This window comes from Artemia franciscana, chromosome 2, assembly GCF_032884065.1.
Source record: "Artemia franciscana chromosome 2, ASM3288406v1, whole genome shotgun sequence".
Lineage (NCBI taxonomy): Eukaryota > Metazoa > Arthropoda > Branchiopoda > Anostraca > Artemiidae > Artemia > Artemia franciscana.
The window spans coordinates 16975138-16991102 of record NC_088864.1 but is presented as its reverse complement, the minus strand read 5'-3'; the positions used below and the strand labels follow the sequence as shown (position 1 = coordinate 16991102).

The window sequence follows — 15965 nt, the reverse complement described above, 5'->3', positions numbered from 1 at the left end:
TAAATCAGCATAAAATTCTGATTCTTTTGATGTATCTATTAGTATCAAAATCCCATTTTTTGAAGTTTCGTTTACTATTGAGCCGGATCGCTCCTTACTAAAGTTCGTTACCACGAACTGTTTGAAAATTACTGACTGAAATCTTGTCTCTGATTGTTCAAACACAGTTTTTACATAGCAGGCGCTGTAGTCGTGCGTAATTTCGATTTTATGTTTTGAAAATACTTTCACCAATATTATGTCAGGTTATTCGACAGTCCCTGTCCTATTTCTTCGATGTGTTATTTCCTTTGTTTTCCATGTTTTGTAACGTTCTGTTTGCTTCTGTTCGATAACAACCCTGCCGTGAGAGTGAGTTCTGCAAACATTTTAATCTGTATGTGCTGCTGTCCAACTTGATAAAAGGATATTAAATGTTAATATTTACTTACTCTGTATCAATGGGTGTGTGAACATTCTAGTAAAGTTTAACATATTGTTTGCCGCTAAACCCTTAAAGGAAGAAGAAAAGCAACTTGACGGGCGTGACTAAAATTGATTGAAAATATTAGATTGATATGTTTTTAATGTTTTGCTGTATTGTCTATAGGCAAGCGTCACTAAAAAGATAGACAAAATTACTGTTGATGAAGTCGTGGCTTCTTTTTTTGGAGAGGAGATAGGGTTAAAATAAATACCTCCTATCCTAGATTCTTCTATCATCCTGTTTTTTTTTCATATCATATCCTATTTTAAAAATTCGAAAGAGCATGATAGTTTCATTAATCTTTCCTCATAATCGATGAAATTTGAACGTCAAAAATTGGAGTATATCGCCTCAATTTTTCAGGTTTTTCTGTTAGTACACTATCTATGTTATGTACATTATTAAATATAAAAAAACAAGTTTTTTTTTTACTGAAAGTAAGGAGCGACATTAAAACTTAAAACGAACAGAAACTACTCCGTGTATGAAAGGGTCTGTTCATCCTCAACGCCTCGCTCTTTACGCTAAAGTTTGATTCTTTCTCTCAGCTCTGTTTTTTAAAACAATGGAAAGTTTAGCGTAAAGAGTGGGGCGTTGAGGAGGGAACAGCCCCTTTCATACATGGAGTAATTTCTGTTCGTTTTAGGTTTTAATGTCGCTCCTTACTTTCAGTAAAAAAAACTTGTTTTTTTATTTAATTTCTGAACGTTTTTTAATTAAAGCATGTTTGATTTTGGCTCACCGCACATGAATAATTAAAACGAAATTTGAATTTTTTTTTTTTTTGTTAAATGGCTTTCTATTAGTTATGATCAGACGATTTTGAGAAAAAGGTTTGGGGAGGAGGCCTAGTTGCTCTCGAATCTTTCGGTTTCTTAAAAAGCCAACTAGAATTTTTAACTTTTAACTAACGTTTTTATTAGCAAGAATTATACGTAACCTGGAAATTAACTTACGTAACGAACTTCTATATTCGTATATTTTTATTATGGTTATGAGGGCGTTTGCCCCCTCGTTAATACCTCGCTCTTTATACTAAAGCTTTAATTTTGTCCAAATTCTTTAAGAACGACCCCTGAATCACAAAGGCTGTAGAATAAATAGTTGAAATTACTAAAAATACTTTAGCGTAAAGAGAGAGGTATTTAGGAGGAGATGAACCCCCTATATGCGTAATAATCTCTGTTCGTTTTAAGTTTTAATGCTGGTCCTTACTTTCAGTTGAAAAAAAAAACTTTTTCATATTTATTTTTTCATTGTTTTTTTCTTTTTTTAAATAATGCTAGAAAATGCTGCGCCCCCTTCATGGAATTTCTCTTCTCCCATGACGAATTCCCCCAAGGTAAGATCCTCCCACGTAACCCCCTCCCCTCAACCCACAAACCAAAAAATCTCTGAAAAGGTCTGTACACTTCCGAATAACCATTATTGTATGTAAACACTGGTCAAAGTTTGTAACTTGCAGCCCCTCCCCCGGGGACTGTGGGGGTGTAAGTCAGCCCCAAAAACATAATTATGATGTTTTTCGACTATGCTGAACAATATGGCTATCTCAAAATTGTGATTTGTTGACTTTGGGGAAAAATTGAATGTGGGAGATTTATTGTTTATTTTTTATTAAATTTAGATTTTAGATTTTTAATTTATCAATCATTTGGCAAAAAAAATGATTATATGGTGGTTGCAATGTGAATAATGGATTTGGTACACTTAATGAGACCTTTGGCGAAAAGGTTTCTTTTAAAAAGAGTTGCCTAATGCGATATGAATAAATAAATGAAACCTAAAATGAACGGAAGTTATAAAGAGCAAGAACTGCGCAAAGAAGAAGAGTACCTACCTGAGCCTGTCCGTGAAAAAATTGAAAATCATTTAACAATTCATAAATCATTTTAAATAATTATTTTTCAAAATGATTTACAATCGTAGATTATTTAACAGTTTTAGTGTTAAATAATCTAAAATTAATAATTATAGAAAGTTATTTGGCAAATTATACGTCATTGAAAATCGTTAGATTTCAGGTACCAGCAAACTAAGTTCTGTTCTGCACAACCGCTGAGACGTTTCAGAAGTTGTTGAAGTGCTTTCAAACAGTTCTTAATAACGAACTGTAGTAAGGAGTGACCCGGCTCAATAGTAACCGAAACCCAAAAATATGGATCAAAAGAATCTCATTTAATGCTGATTTTAAATATTTAGGTTTCATCAAGATTAGTCGTACACATCAAAAGTTACGTGCCTGAGAAAATTTGCCTCATTTTAGAAAATAGGGGGAAACACCCCGTAAAAGCCTTACAAACTTAACGAAAATCACACTGTCAGATTCAGCGTATCAGAGAACCCTATTGTAGAAGTTTCAAGCTCCTATCTACAGACAGATTTTTTGCCAGAAGACAGATCACGGACGCGTGTTTATTTTTTATTATTATTATTATTTTTTTCCAGGGGTGATCGTATCGACTCAGTGGTCCTAGAATGTTGCGAGAGGGCTGATTCTAATGGAAATTAAAAGTTCTAGTGCCCTTTTTAAGTGACCAAAAAAATTGGAGGGCACCTAGGCCCTCTCCCACGCTCATTTTTCCATAAAGTCACCAGATCAAAATTCTGAAATAGCCATTTTATTCACCATAGTTGAAAAACCTAATAACTATGTCTTTGGGGACGACTTACTCCCCCACACAGTCCCATTGGGAGGGCCTGCAAGTTACAAACTTTGACCAGTTACAAACTCCTCAACCTCCCGCTCTTTACGCTAAAGTTTTTCACTATTTTAATAATTAGAGTTAAGAGAAAGAGTCAAACTTTAGCGTAAAGAGCGGGGCGTTGAGGAGGAAAAGCCCTTTTCATATACGGAGTAATTTCTTACTAAGAAATTCCCTAGGGTTGCCATCCCTAGTGATTTATCACTGTTTCTACTGATTAAAATCTGGTGATTTTTTCCTTCAACGGGTGGCAACCCTATTTATAAGTATCTCCTTTCCTCTCAAAGCAAAGCTGAATACCACAGCCACTTTTGGCTATGTAAATGTCCGAAAGACAAAAATGAGACTCTAGATAATCAACCCTTACTCCTTGGGAAGCGAAATCGTTTATACAGGTCTGAACCTATTTCCAAAAAGAAGACTTAAAGGAAATGCTTTGAGGGCTTGAAAATTCCAGAGAAGTAAATGATACTCATTCAAATCACAGTTATTCCTATTTTATAACAAAAAGAGATTACTATTCGCTGTCAGAAAATGATTTATATATTTTTTTTTTATTAAAGTATAAATCAATGACTAGCGCGAACACAGGGAATTTTTTGCCCGTTCCCCAGAAATCTTGTACTTTTGTGCTATTTAACAGAATTTTCAGTATTAAAAATTCTGTCACAAATATCACCAGTTTTTTTTTTTTTAATGTGTTATAGTTATAACAAATTCCTTTCATAGTTAAAGTTCTTGATTTTTCATCATCGTTGATTTCTTTCAGCCTTCAAGTTGCCTTAGTCATTGTGAAGAAGATGTAATATATGGGTTTGGAGGGGAACAAACTGGCTCATCCGCTTGGTAAGATCTCACGTCTTTCTTCGTTTGAAAATAAATTCCGTAGCGTAGTCAGGCGCGATTAATGCTAGAAGACAACAAAAATCTATACTGATAAAAAAAATTAAACAATAGAGAAGCAAACGATCTTAGAACCGATCTCAAGGTGCATATACGCTTTATTGAGCTCCCATAATTGGTACTTGTAAAATTCGGGTTTTTTGCCGGAATTTCGAGTCAGTGTCCACAATCAAACAGGCATGAAACAATATTCTAGTTAGGTACATTTTGAAATTTCAGCCGACTTATTATTGTTTTTCTGGCACAAATAACAAAAAATAACCCATTCTGATATTAATTTTTAATAAAATTATCAAAATTGTAAAATCTCAATTTGTATACTAAGAACAATAGTTGTACCACCAGAAAAATTTACCTGTGTGGGGCTTGGAGAACAAGTGCTACCAAGAGTTCTGTTTTTGCCAGGATTTAAATAGATTTAAATCATTTTTTTTTCTTTTGCACCCCCTGTCGGTGCCCATGAGGATGTGATTAATCTAAAACCTTTTCAATCCCCTTGGTCATTGTTTCATTATTATTGTTGTAATTAAATTGCTTCAACTGAAGCAATGAGGAAAGAAAACAGTGGGAAGAAGTAGCAGTAGGAATGAATTTAGTTAATTTATTTATTTTGGTAGAATTTATTTCGGTGGGAATCAATTAAAGAATAGAAACAACAAAAATATGGGTATTATACGAATAATAGAAAAAAAACCTTTCAATCTCGTAATTGAGATTGCAAAGGAAGGAGTCGGGGCCCAAAGGGAACCACCGTCCTATGCATACAACAGTGCATCTCCCTCTTTCTTAAAATAAGATTTTCGCTTACCAATAGCATTGCAGGTTAAAAAAAAACGAGCTATCCCGTTTTTCTCATTTTGTAGCGGTACTTGTTTTCGATTCATCTAGGTGTCCTTCTTGCATCCTTGTTAAGAATGCTGGAAATGTGGTTTTATGTATAAGACTTGTTGGATTTGGACTTTGCGATATGAGATACGATTTTATTGCGCATACTAAAAAAGTGAAGTGACGTTAAGTGATTTTAGGGCGAGGAAGCTTTTAGGTTTTATGGAGCCAAATGGTGGAAGAGCCAAATTTTTTTGTTAGTGACTTTCTTTGTGTTTATAAAATGCCGTTTCCTCTGCATTGGAGCGATGAAAAAAAAAATACAAATAAAAGAAATCTCCTTTTTTCGGTAGAGTTCAAGCAAAATCATGCCAATTTCATTTCCGATCAGAATGTTCTTATAACATTTGTGATTTGATGAATTTGTGCACACTTAGTTGTTTCCATATGATGTAAAAAAACAAACAAAAAAAAACGTTTTTTTTGCAGTCCACATGAGGCCAAAATGTACACAGAAGGGTCTCGAATGGCATGAGAATGGCTGGAGCCGAAAAAGGGCTCCATTTTTTGGCTGGAGAATGGAGAATACGAAAAATAATAATTTCTAGTCTAAGTTTAGTGTTTCACCAGCAATAAATCAAAATTTTCAAATATGCTTTTTCATCTTGGTTGCAACTTTAGGTTTGAGGCGTACCAATCGCTGCTCCAATCCTCTGAATTGGGGCGATAAAAAAAAGAAGATAAAAAGCCTTTTTTTTTCGGTAGAGTTCAAGCAAAATCATGCCAATTTCTCTTCCGTTCAGAATGTTCTCATTACATTTATGACTAGATGAATTTGTGTGCACAAAGTGATTCAACTAAAACCGATCAAAATATAGAGAAGGTGAGATTGAAGAGAAATCATGGGTCAAGTAATCTAGGTTTTACACTTGATGAAACTTTTTCGTTTATGAACAGTGTTTTGAGTATACGAATTAAAAAAAACAAAAAAAAAACTTCTTTCACAAAACAAGTTATTCAAAGAAAATTGAAGAGCTCCATTAAGCCAAAAATGAGCTGAAATAAAGTCAAATATTGCTCCAAGCGTAAAACTGCCACACATAACCAGCAATAAATAAATGAAACTCAAAACGAACAGAAATTACAACAAATAGCCGAGCCAAACTCAAGACGAGCAAAAATTAACATTAGTACGGTTGACAACCCCATACCTTCTCAAGACCAGAACATAATTCGCGCTTCGCTGAAAAAAAATTTACATATACTGATATTTATTCCTAAAGTTTTGATAATTTTTTATTTATAAAAGTAGAAAAAGTGGTAATATTTAAAACGTGTTTTGTTTTCAGTAAAGCGCAAGTTACGTTCTGGTCTTGAGAAGGTATCGGGGTTATCAGCCGTACTAATGTTAATTTTTACTCGTTTTGAGTTTTGAGTTAACAGTGTTTTGAGTATATCAACGATATTATCACGGAATATCCCACACCACATTTTAAGGCTGTTATATTATTTTTGTAAAAATATCTGTAAATTTTATATTATTTTTCTGTATGGTTTGGGCCGTTTCTGTCACTAGTGAATCCAATAGTGATCCACCAGTGTAACTAGTGAATCACTAGTGATTATCCAAGATAATTTTATTCATTTGCTTAGCAAAAAATCTTCAAGTGATTCTGTGATATTTTACTGGCTTTTGGCTTATGGGATTTTTATCACCTACTTTTTGTGTTTAAATATAATAATAATAATTTACCTTTGTGCTTCTCAGACATGTTTCAGCTTAGGCCTGATTGCCCCAATTGCAATACTCACATGAGGAACGAGCTGTCGGCATAAGGTGCCATTACTGCAAAGTCTAATTTCTCCGTTACAATATTGTGCAATAACATCCTGGCATATATATATAATAACAAAATTATTAAAAAAAAATAGTCAGAAAAATTCAGAATAAAGTTAAGGGAAAATGTATTCTAGATATGAGTTTCAATTTATTACTTGTCTTGTTTTTCAAAGGTTGCTGGAGGTATGTGGTGGAGTAAGGTGGAATGTTTTGATTTTGTTTTGTTATTATTATTATTATTACTGTGACTCCAGTATTTGCTTTATGAGCATTTGTTGTGTAGTTAGTTCATGCGTATAATCAGTCTTAAGGCAATTTCTGTTCCTTAAACGCGCCTGTCAGCTTGTTCTTGCAAGCTCATGGACAGGACAGAAGATATATTTAAAAGAAGTTGTTTTTCATATATATATATATATATATATATATATATATATATATATATATATATATATATATATATATATATATATATATATATATATATATATATATATATATATATATATATATATATATATATATATATATATATATATATATATATATATATATATATATATATATATATATATATATATATATATATATATATATATATATATATATATATATGTGTGTGTGTGTGTGTGTGTGTGTATACATGTATATTGTTTAGTTATATTTTATTGATAAGTGGACTTGAAAACAATTGGATAGACCAGTATAAGTGCCAGTTTTGGTTAGTTTTAGCTAATTAAGCCATAAAACGTACATTTTGTAGATACGATTCGTTGAAACTAGCCTTTCATGCGACCAAAAGTAGGTACAAACTCGTTTAGTTAAAAAAAAGATGAAATTAGCCCAAATGGGCTTAATTTAGGCTAATAGTTATAAGTAACCTTTGCCAGTCTTTTATTTGAATAGTTTCATCATTTTTCATAAAAGGATAGTTGAGCTTATATTATGGTAAAAATTCGCAAAAAAGTTTAAGCCAACCCCCAGGTCCTTCGGATTAAGCAGTGAAACAAATAGTAATAGACTATATTCAGGTTTAACTATAGTTATTTTTGATCACATTTTCAGCTTTTTGGTCCCTTTTAATATTTATGGTGCGTAACATACATCATTTAAGTTACTGCTTCTCAACCCTGAAAAGATAATTTTCTTGGTAATTTTTATACATTATAAGATTTGAAAATCCCCCTGTTCCAGAATTTCAGCTTACTCCAAAGGATTTTGGGATTTTCAGGCTATTCCAATTGTCTACATGTAAAAAGAGGAGGAAGGGGTCTTGACCTAGGCCAAATTATATATTTCCCATCTAATCTGTCACTTGTCTTGTCTCACAATAAGCTGAAAGAAACTAACGAAGAAACCGGTTTGTTCTTGAGTTTGACACAACGTAAACTCGAGTAAGTGGCGTATAACAGACAAGTACCAAAACTCCTTCCCCTTACGAAAAAAAAAACTCGAATAAAATTCTCAAATCTGGAAAGCCTTATTTTCGACGGAGGGTATTTTCCGGGGGGCATTTTCTTCTGGGTGGTAGTATTTACCACGCGGATATTTTCCGCATTTTTTTTAGGAGGGTTAAACGCCGGGGAGGGGGTGGTAAACGTCAGCCACCGTGACAACCACTCTGTCTGCTGATTTCAATGGAATTATTGAAATTAGATGTCACTATTGGGTCCACTTAAGGGCTTTAAATTAGATTTGTGAGTGAAATGATTATTATATTTAAAAAGAACATAAAAAAAGCATCGAGTAGATGTGCCCTGTTCTTACTTGAGTAATGGAACCGTCTCAAAATTTACCATCTAATTTGTTACATTCATGTTAATTTCAAAGATTTCGTTGAATTAAATTTAAGTCACGATTTTGGCAATCATGCTATGAGAAAAATGGATGGTTCGTGAGAGAAAGGAAAGTAAAGGCTATCAAAATGTATATTTGTGGTGGTGTATTTTCAGTAAGAACACCCAAGAGATAGCTATTCAGGGTTCAAAGGCCTTGGAAATCAACGCGTTTTGCTCTTTGAACTGGATCTATTTCTTTTCACTAGCTGACTTGGAGTGTAATAAATAGGTTACACTTTGATGTATGGTTATTAGTGGAGAGTATTTTTAGTGTATATAACCTCATTTGTTCTAGAACTAAAATGAAAGAGAGAAACGGACACGCGAGTAGGTTTTTTTTTTTCAGGGGACAGGGGAAATACTAAAAAAAAGAATAAAAAATGAGGATGATATGAACTATTTGAAGAGCATGAAAACAACTCATAAGAATATTGAAATTTAGTATATGGGGGGTCAGAATTGAAGTCACTCCCTGTGTGTTTCAGCCTTAGAGAAACATCATTCTTTTTCTAACTGCTCTTGAATACTGTTTTAGTCGCGAAACTCCAACGCTCTCCTTGTCAAACAATTACTCATATTTGTAGCAATATTTTGTCTATATTTGTGAATTTGGAGACCCTAGGCTTGATATGAAGTGGGCCATACGTGATGCGAAGCCGTTGGTGGTTTGAGCTGTGCCAAGCGTAGTGAAAAAAAAATGCACTGTGGCGTAAGTGTGCCCCCTAATGGAGGAAAAGTGAAGCTCTTAGATTTACTCGGGAAGGTGGAGAGCAAGGAATCCTAGGATGTGCCCATTTTCAGAAATCGCATACACAAGGCTTTAGCTTGGCGTTCAGTGTGTCCTGTGTTGTGCGAAGTCTGCTGTGGGTGGTACGATGCATTGTATGAAAAGGTGACTTGTGTTATATAATATGTTATATGATTAATGATGATGGTGTTGAAAAAAAGTAAGAGGAATTAATCCACAAGATGGGACTGAACTTAGAGTATTTAAAATAATATATTAAACTTTTTTTTTGCGTCAGTTGTATTTCACTTACATAAAACATATGTAAAAAACATATGTTTCTAATATATTATATAATTTCATAATACATTATATATTTATATATTTAATTATTATATTATATATTTTCATAATATATTAAACTTTTTTTTTGCGTCAGTGTATTTCCTGGCGAAAAATTTTCGATGACTCCAAAGAAGAAGCCTGGAGGAATTTCTAAACTATTGCGAACGCTGAGGGTTAGACGTGAGAAGTCGCCGAGACATGTATGCCAGTCACATTCAAGACAAGGACGAAAAAACACTCCTCAGGTAAATCTATATTTGTGCTTTCACTGTGAAAGCTATATCATAATCATGGCTTAAAAAACATATGTAAAAAACACGATTTTTAATGTGTCACTTATTTTCAAAATTCCTTGAACTGTTTAGCAAAGAAAAGAAAATCGTCTTGGATTTTTCCGATTGTTGTGGTATTATTATCTAGAAACATGTTTTTTGATAGCAAGAAAATTAATTTGTCACTATTTCTAAATCGATTTTCGAAGGAAATGCTTTCTACTCTCTCAAAGATTGAAAATGATCATCAGTAACGTTTTGTTGATCAGATCTAGACTTGGCTTATACATAATGATTATACAAGAATTTGCTGAATTATTTTTGGCCTTAAATCTTCACTATATTTTATGTAATTAAATAAAAAAAAACAAGTTTTTTGAAATGAAAGTAATGAGCGACATTAAAACTTAAAACGAACAGAAATTACTCCGTATATGAAAGGGGCTTTTCCTCCTCGACACCCCGCTCTTTACGCTAAAGTTTTTTTATTGTTTTAAAAAGTAGAGTTGCGAGAAAGAATCAAACTTTAGCGCAAGGAGCGGGGTGTCGAGGAGGAAAAGCCCCTTGCATATACGGAGTAATTTCTGTTCGTTTTAAGTTTTAATGTTGCTCCTTACTTTCATTTAAAAGAACTTGTTTTTTTATTTAATTTCTGGGTGTTTTTGAATTAATGCATGTTATGATCTTGGCTCTCCGCACATAAATTATTAAAATGAAATTTGCATATTAATTCTTTTTTTGGCTAAATGGCTTTCCCTTAGTTTTGATCAGACGATTTTGAGAAATAAGGGGTGGAGAAGGAGGCCTAATTTTTCGGCTACTTAAAAAGGCAACTAGATCTTTTAATTTTTAACGAACGTTTTTATTAGTAAAAAAATATACGTAACTTAAGAATTAACTTACGTAACAAACTTTTATATTCTTATATTTTGATTATATATATGAGGGGGTTGGTCCCCTCGTTAATACCTCGCTCTTCACACTAAATCTTGTTTTGTCCCAATTCTTTAAGAATGACCCCTGAATCAGAAAGGCCGTAGAATAAATAGTTGAAATTACTTAAAATTTTTTTAGCATAAAGAGCGAAGTATTTATCTCCTCCTAAATACCTCGCTCTTTATGCTAAAGTATTTTTAGAACCCCTCATATGCTTAATAATCTCTGTTCGTTTTAAGTTGTAATGCTTCTCCTTACTTTCAATTGAAAAAACTTTCATGTTTATATTTTCATTATTTTTTTTTAATAGTAATGCTAGAAAATCCTGCGCCCTTTTCATTGAATTTCTCTCCTCCCATGAAATATTCCTCCAAGGAAATATCCTCCCATATAGCCCCCTCCCCTGAACCCCACACCCAAACCAAAAAATTCCCCCTGATAACGTCGGTACACTTCCCAGTAACCATTACTGTATGTAAACATTGGTCAAAGTTTGTAACTTGCAGCCCCTCCCCCAGGGACTGTGGGGGGTAAGTCATCCCCAAAGACATAGTTATTATGGTTTTCGACTATGCGGAACAAAACGGCTATCTCAAAATTTTGATCCGTTGACTTTGGGAAAAAATGAGCGTGGGAGGGGGCCTAGGTGCCCTCCAATTTTTTTGGCCACTTAAAAAGGGCACTAGAACTTTTCATTTCCGTTATAATGAGCCCTCTTGCAACACTTAGTCTAGGACCACGTGGTCGATATGATGACCCCTGAAAAAAAAAACAAAAAGAAAAAAACAACAAATAAAACACGCACCCGTGATTTGTCTTCTGGCAAAAAATAAGAAATTCCACATTTTTGTAGATTGGACCTTGAAATTTCTTCTATATGGTTCTCTGATACGCTGAATGCGATGGTGTGATTTTCGTTAAGATCCTATGACTTTTAGGGGGTGTTACCCCCTATTTTCCAAAATAAGGCAAATTTTCTCAGGCTCGTAACTTTTGATGACAAAGACTAAATTTGATGAAACTTATATATTTAAAATCAGCATAAAAATCCGATTCTTTTGATATATCTGTTAGCATCGAAATTCCGTTTTTTAGAGTTTCGTTTACTATTGAGCCGGGTCGCTCCTTACTAGAGTTCGTTACCACGAACTCACGAACTGTTTGATAAATGCAACAAAGTTCGATTGTAAGATATGAACACGTTTTAACTGCCTCAATTGACTTGCCGTAGTCTCATTTTTCTTTTGTATCTGCTTCTAAATTTTTATCTCGACGTTGTTGTCGATTATGACCTCACCTGACTTGCCATAGTTTCATTTTTTTTGTATCTGCTTCTAAATTTTTATCTCGACTTTGTTGTCGATTATGGCCTCAACTCACTTGCCGTAGTTTCATTTTTTTTGTATCTGCTTCTAAATTTTTATCTCGACGTTGTTGTCGATTATGGCCTCAACTGACTTGCCATAGTTTCATTTTTTTTGTATCTGCTTCTAAATTTTTATCTCGACGTTGTTGTCGATTATGGCCTCAACTGACTAGCCATAGTTTCATTTTTTTGCATCTGCTTCTAAATTTTTATCTCGACGTTGTTGTCGATTTTGGTGCTATTAACGCCGAGAACATTTCTTAGCAATATTTTTTTTCTGTTTATACACCAATTTTTGAAGGACATATTATCCAGCTTTTGTCAAAGACTGAAAAAGGGGAAAAGGTGAAAACTGCTGATTGATCTTTAACTTGTTTTGAATCTCAAATAGGTTACCCTTTGAGTAGTATTTTTTGTCTCAGTTTTCCTTAGAGGATAGTCTCTTCTTTTGATGTAGGAAACTCAACTCTTAGAAATCTGTCCTTCATTCCTGGTAACAATATCATTGAAGGAATCTGATATGTAAATATGTTTCCAACTTCTCTATCACTCTGGGCCTTTTCCAGAAATAGTAAGAACAGTCCTTACGCATCCTATCCAAAAGTTGGCTTGTAATATTTTGGTTCAGTTGAAAGTTTAAGTTTTAGGATTAAAATATTCGCAGAGGATGCCGGCTATTTTGGATTGAAAATTTGACACTATTATTCGCTTTTAATCGAATTAGAAGGTAAATCCATTGTTGTTTGAAACTGTCTTTATGTGAAGTTGTTGCCCGGTTGACAACCAGCCTAAAAGAGTAATGAAAAAAGAAGCAAATATGTTCCGTTCAAAATCCTTAAATTTTGAGTCATTGTTCACATTATTGTGTTGCGGGTGCAACACTTTGGTTTTGTCTATTTTTTTCTTCTTTTCATGCTTCTAGTTGCAGTTTATTGCGAGAAAGACGTAACTTCTGTCATTTTTGTGGAATGATTGATGAACATGATATTATATTTCGGAATGCTCTGTATAATTCTTGTAAAAAGGATGGTTTTCTTCCTTAAGTTAGATCCTACGATGTATAAGTTTAACCGGGGTTTTCTGGTCAATATCATAGAGAACAATCTGAAGTGGTTCCTCCTAGCTTTCGTTTTTCAAAACACATTTCCACTATTGAACGGAAAGCTGCGTTCAAGCAGAGCCTGCAGCAATTCCAAATTTAAGTTGGAATGAAATCTGGAAATACTATGGTCTCATGTGGCACCATTCCTGAATTTATTTATTTGTTTTTTGTTTATTTATTCAATATTATTATTATTTTTTAAGAGTAGCAGATCGAAAGATTTAGAGATAAATAAGGAGCATTTTCACGCGGGTCCAAAAGTGCTGTCATCTATTTTTATAAGCCTCCTTTCTGCTTGTGGTTTTGCTATTCAATTTTCTATTCTTACGACAGAGGCAGGGGTATGGTATCACATATATTTCCATAATCCTTTCATTGGTCAAGAAATTGGAAGTTACCCTTAGCTTCTCTCTTAGTTGTGAAATTAGAAAGTTTGCCCGTGACAAAAAAATCACATTTTGAACTAATAGAGTGGTAATTTTCTGTTTAACGCCGATAAATGCTCCTGGAAGTGCTTATGAATCTGCATGTTTTGGAGAGCTTTTTTTCACATACACAATTTTGAAAATGTCGTGGGGCTGAAAACCTCTGCCATTGTACGCTCCAGAAAAATTACATAACGTGTCTGCTTTAAATGAGCAAAGACCTGAGCTGTGTCAAATCAACCTGGAGGTAAAAAACGAGCCCTTGGCCACTCATACACCCCGTTCCTGCCCCTCCTTTCCCAACTCAACCTTTTTGCAGAAAGGTAGACATATTGCTCTTTCTTCAACCAGAATCTCGTCCCTCCTTGTTTGTTAACTATTCTTGCAAAGATTTTTGATCCGCATGAATGGAGGGCCAAAGCGGGCATGTGGACTCTCTTATAGCTCCACCACTCACCTTCTGTGTTTTAGTTGAAAGGTAGGGATGCTGCACAAGCAAAACGCTAGCCTATGGACCCTCCAATAACCCCTCTCCTTTCGGACTAGGAAAACTCATCAGCTGAGAGGTGGGCATGTTTGCAACTTTCTTGAACCAGAATCACAAAAGGATTTCTAATTGGTATGAAATTTGAGCTCGGTTTAGAGAATTATTTTATTTATTTATTTTCTTTATTTCCCTCAAAAAATGAGGAGTAGACTACAATATGCTATAAAGAAAAGACAAATGATAACGCTTACAATGAAAAATATCAAATATTGATCAAACACTTAAAAAAAAAAAAAAAAGATACAAAAACACTTGCCAAATAATTTAGCCTATAAATCATCAAGAGCCAGAACTGTTACTAAAAAACGGAAATAAATTATGGCTAAAAGGATAATTTTCGCCTTGTCTTCAAATGTTTTATATTTTTTCTTTATATAGACTACAGGATCCTTCACTTTAAGCTTTAAAACAATCTCAGTGTTACTAAAAGAAAGGGGGAAACCAAGTAAAAATTTGCAAAATTTAAAATAAGAAACTTTAATGGGCGAAAGATCAGAAGGTCGGAAGTTACGTAAGAGGAGGGACGGGAATAATACGTGAGGCAGAGCAACAGCGCTTTAGATACGTTCTATATATTACAGCGCTGTATATTACAGTTCTATTCGAAAAGTTATTGATATCGTTGCAAGTGAAAGACTATTAATAGCCGGCAAATTATGGAATTTCTGCTTCAACACCAAAACGTCCATTTTCCAGAACCAAATTTCCGGGTACCTAAAGAAGAATACCGCTTCCCTATGCTCAGGAGTAAAAGCTATTTTTTAATCAATTCACTGTCCTTCTCCTCCTTCAAAGTTTTGACTGTGTCTGTCCATTTTTTAGCTAATACCTAAAATTTCTATTAAAACAATAATAGAGTAATTCTATTATTTAAACAGTAACTCCATTAAATTTCTATTAAATTAGAGTAAACAGTTATTCTATTAAATTTCTATTCAAACAATAATCTACTCAAAAACCTTGAATATCACAAATCTGTTGTTTAATTTTATTACGGACGTAAATCCGTGTAGGTAATCTAGATATAAACTTGAACAGAATTAGACGTTTCGGCTAATTATGGAATTTCTGCTTCAACACCTACCGATGCCGTAGGAAAGTTAGTCTAGTTATTATTTTTGTAATAGTAGTAATTTCTCTTAAATTAAACATGATTCCACCTACCAGTCATGGCCAGAAAAAAAAAACATGCAAAAACTTATGAATATGACTTGTTCTACTCTTTATTTTGACTTATTTGGCTATTTCTTTATCATTGTGCATTTAAAGTTAAAATAAGAAAAAGGGAAACAGTTTTTTTTTAATAAACGCCACATATTCCGACGTGTAAAAACACAAAAAAAGTTCTGATAAGCCACCACTTCATCATCAGTAACAATCTCATTGGAGGCATCTGTCTAGTAAGTTTAGTTCTAACTTGTATACAACTCTTTTTCTTATAACTAGTAAGGTGATTTTTCTGACAAAAACTTTCATTTAGACCGACGAGACATAATGCCTGCTGTTTGTAGTTGCTAATTTTAAAGGATGGAAATGTTTAGCGCTACTAATCAGTCCAAAAGCACTTGAACTAGTCTCAAATATGACAGTTGAATATTTCAAAATTCCTTGAAAAAATTTGGTCAATAGGAGTAACCGAAATTTCTAGTTTACTCTTATTGCGATATTGCT

At 33.6% G+C, this 15965-nt stretch overlaps 1 protein-coding gene across 1 annotated transcript in view; it reads left to right on the top strand.

Moving 5' to 3' along the window:
- Positions 1–15965, top strand: part of LOC136037956 (uncharacterized) — a 247985-nt gene that overhangs the window by 107176 nt on the left and 124844 nt on the right. The window contains exons 5-6 of the mRNA XM_065720843.1: positions 3941–4017; positions 9741–9891. Of these exons, the coding sequence (XP_065576915.1) occupies positions 3941–4017; positions 9741–9891 (228 nt within the window). The remainder of the gene's footprint in view (positions 1–3940; positions 4018–9740; positions 9892–15965) is intronic.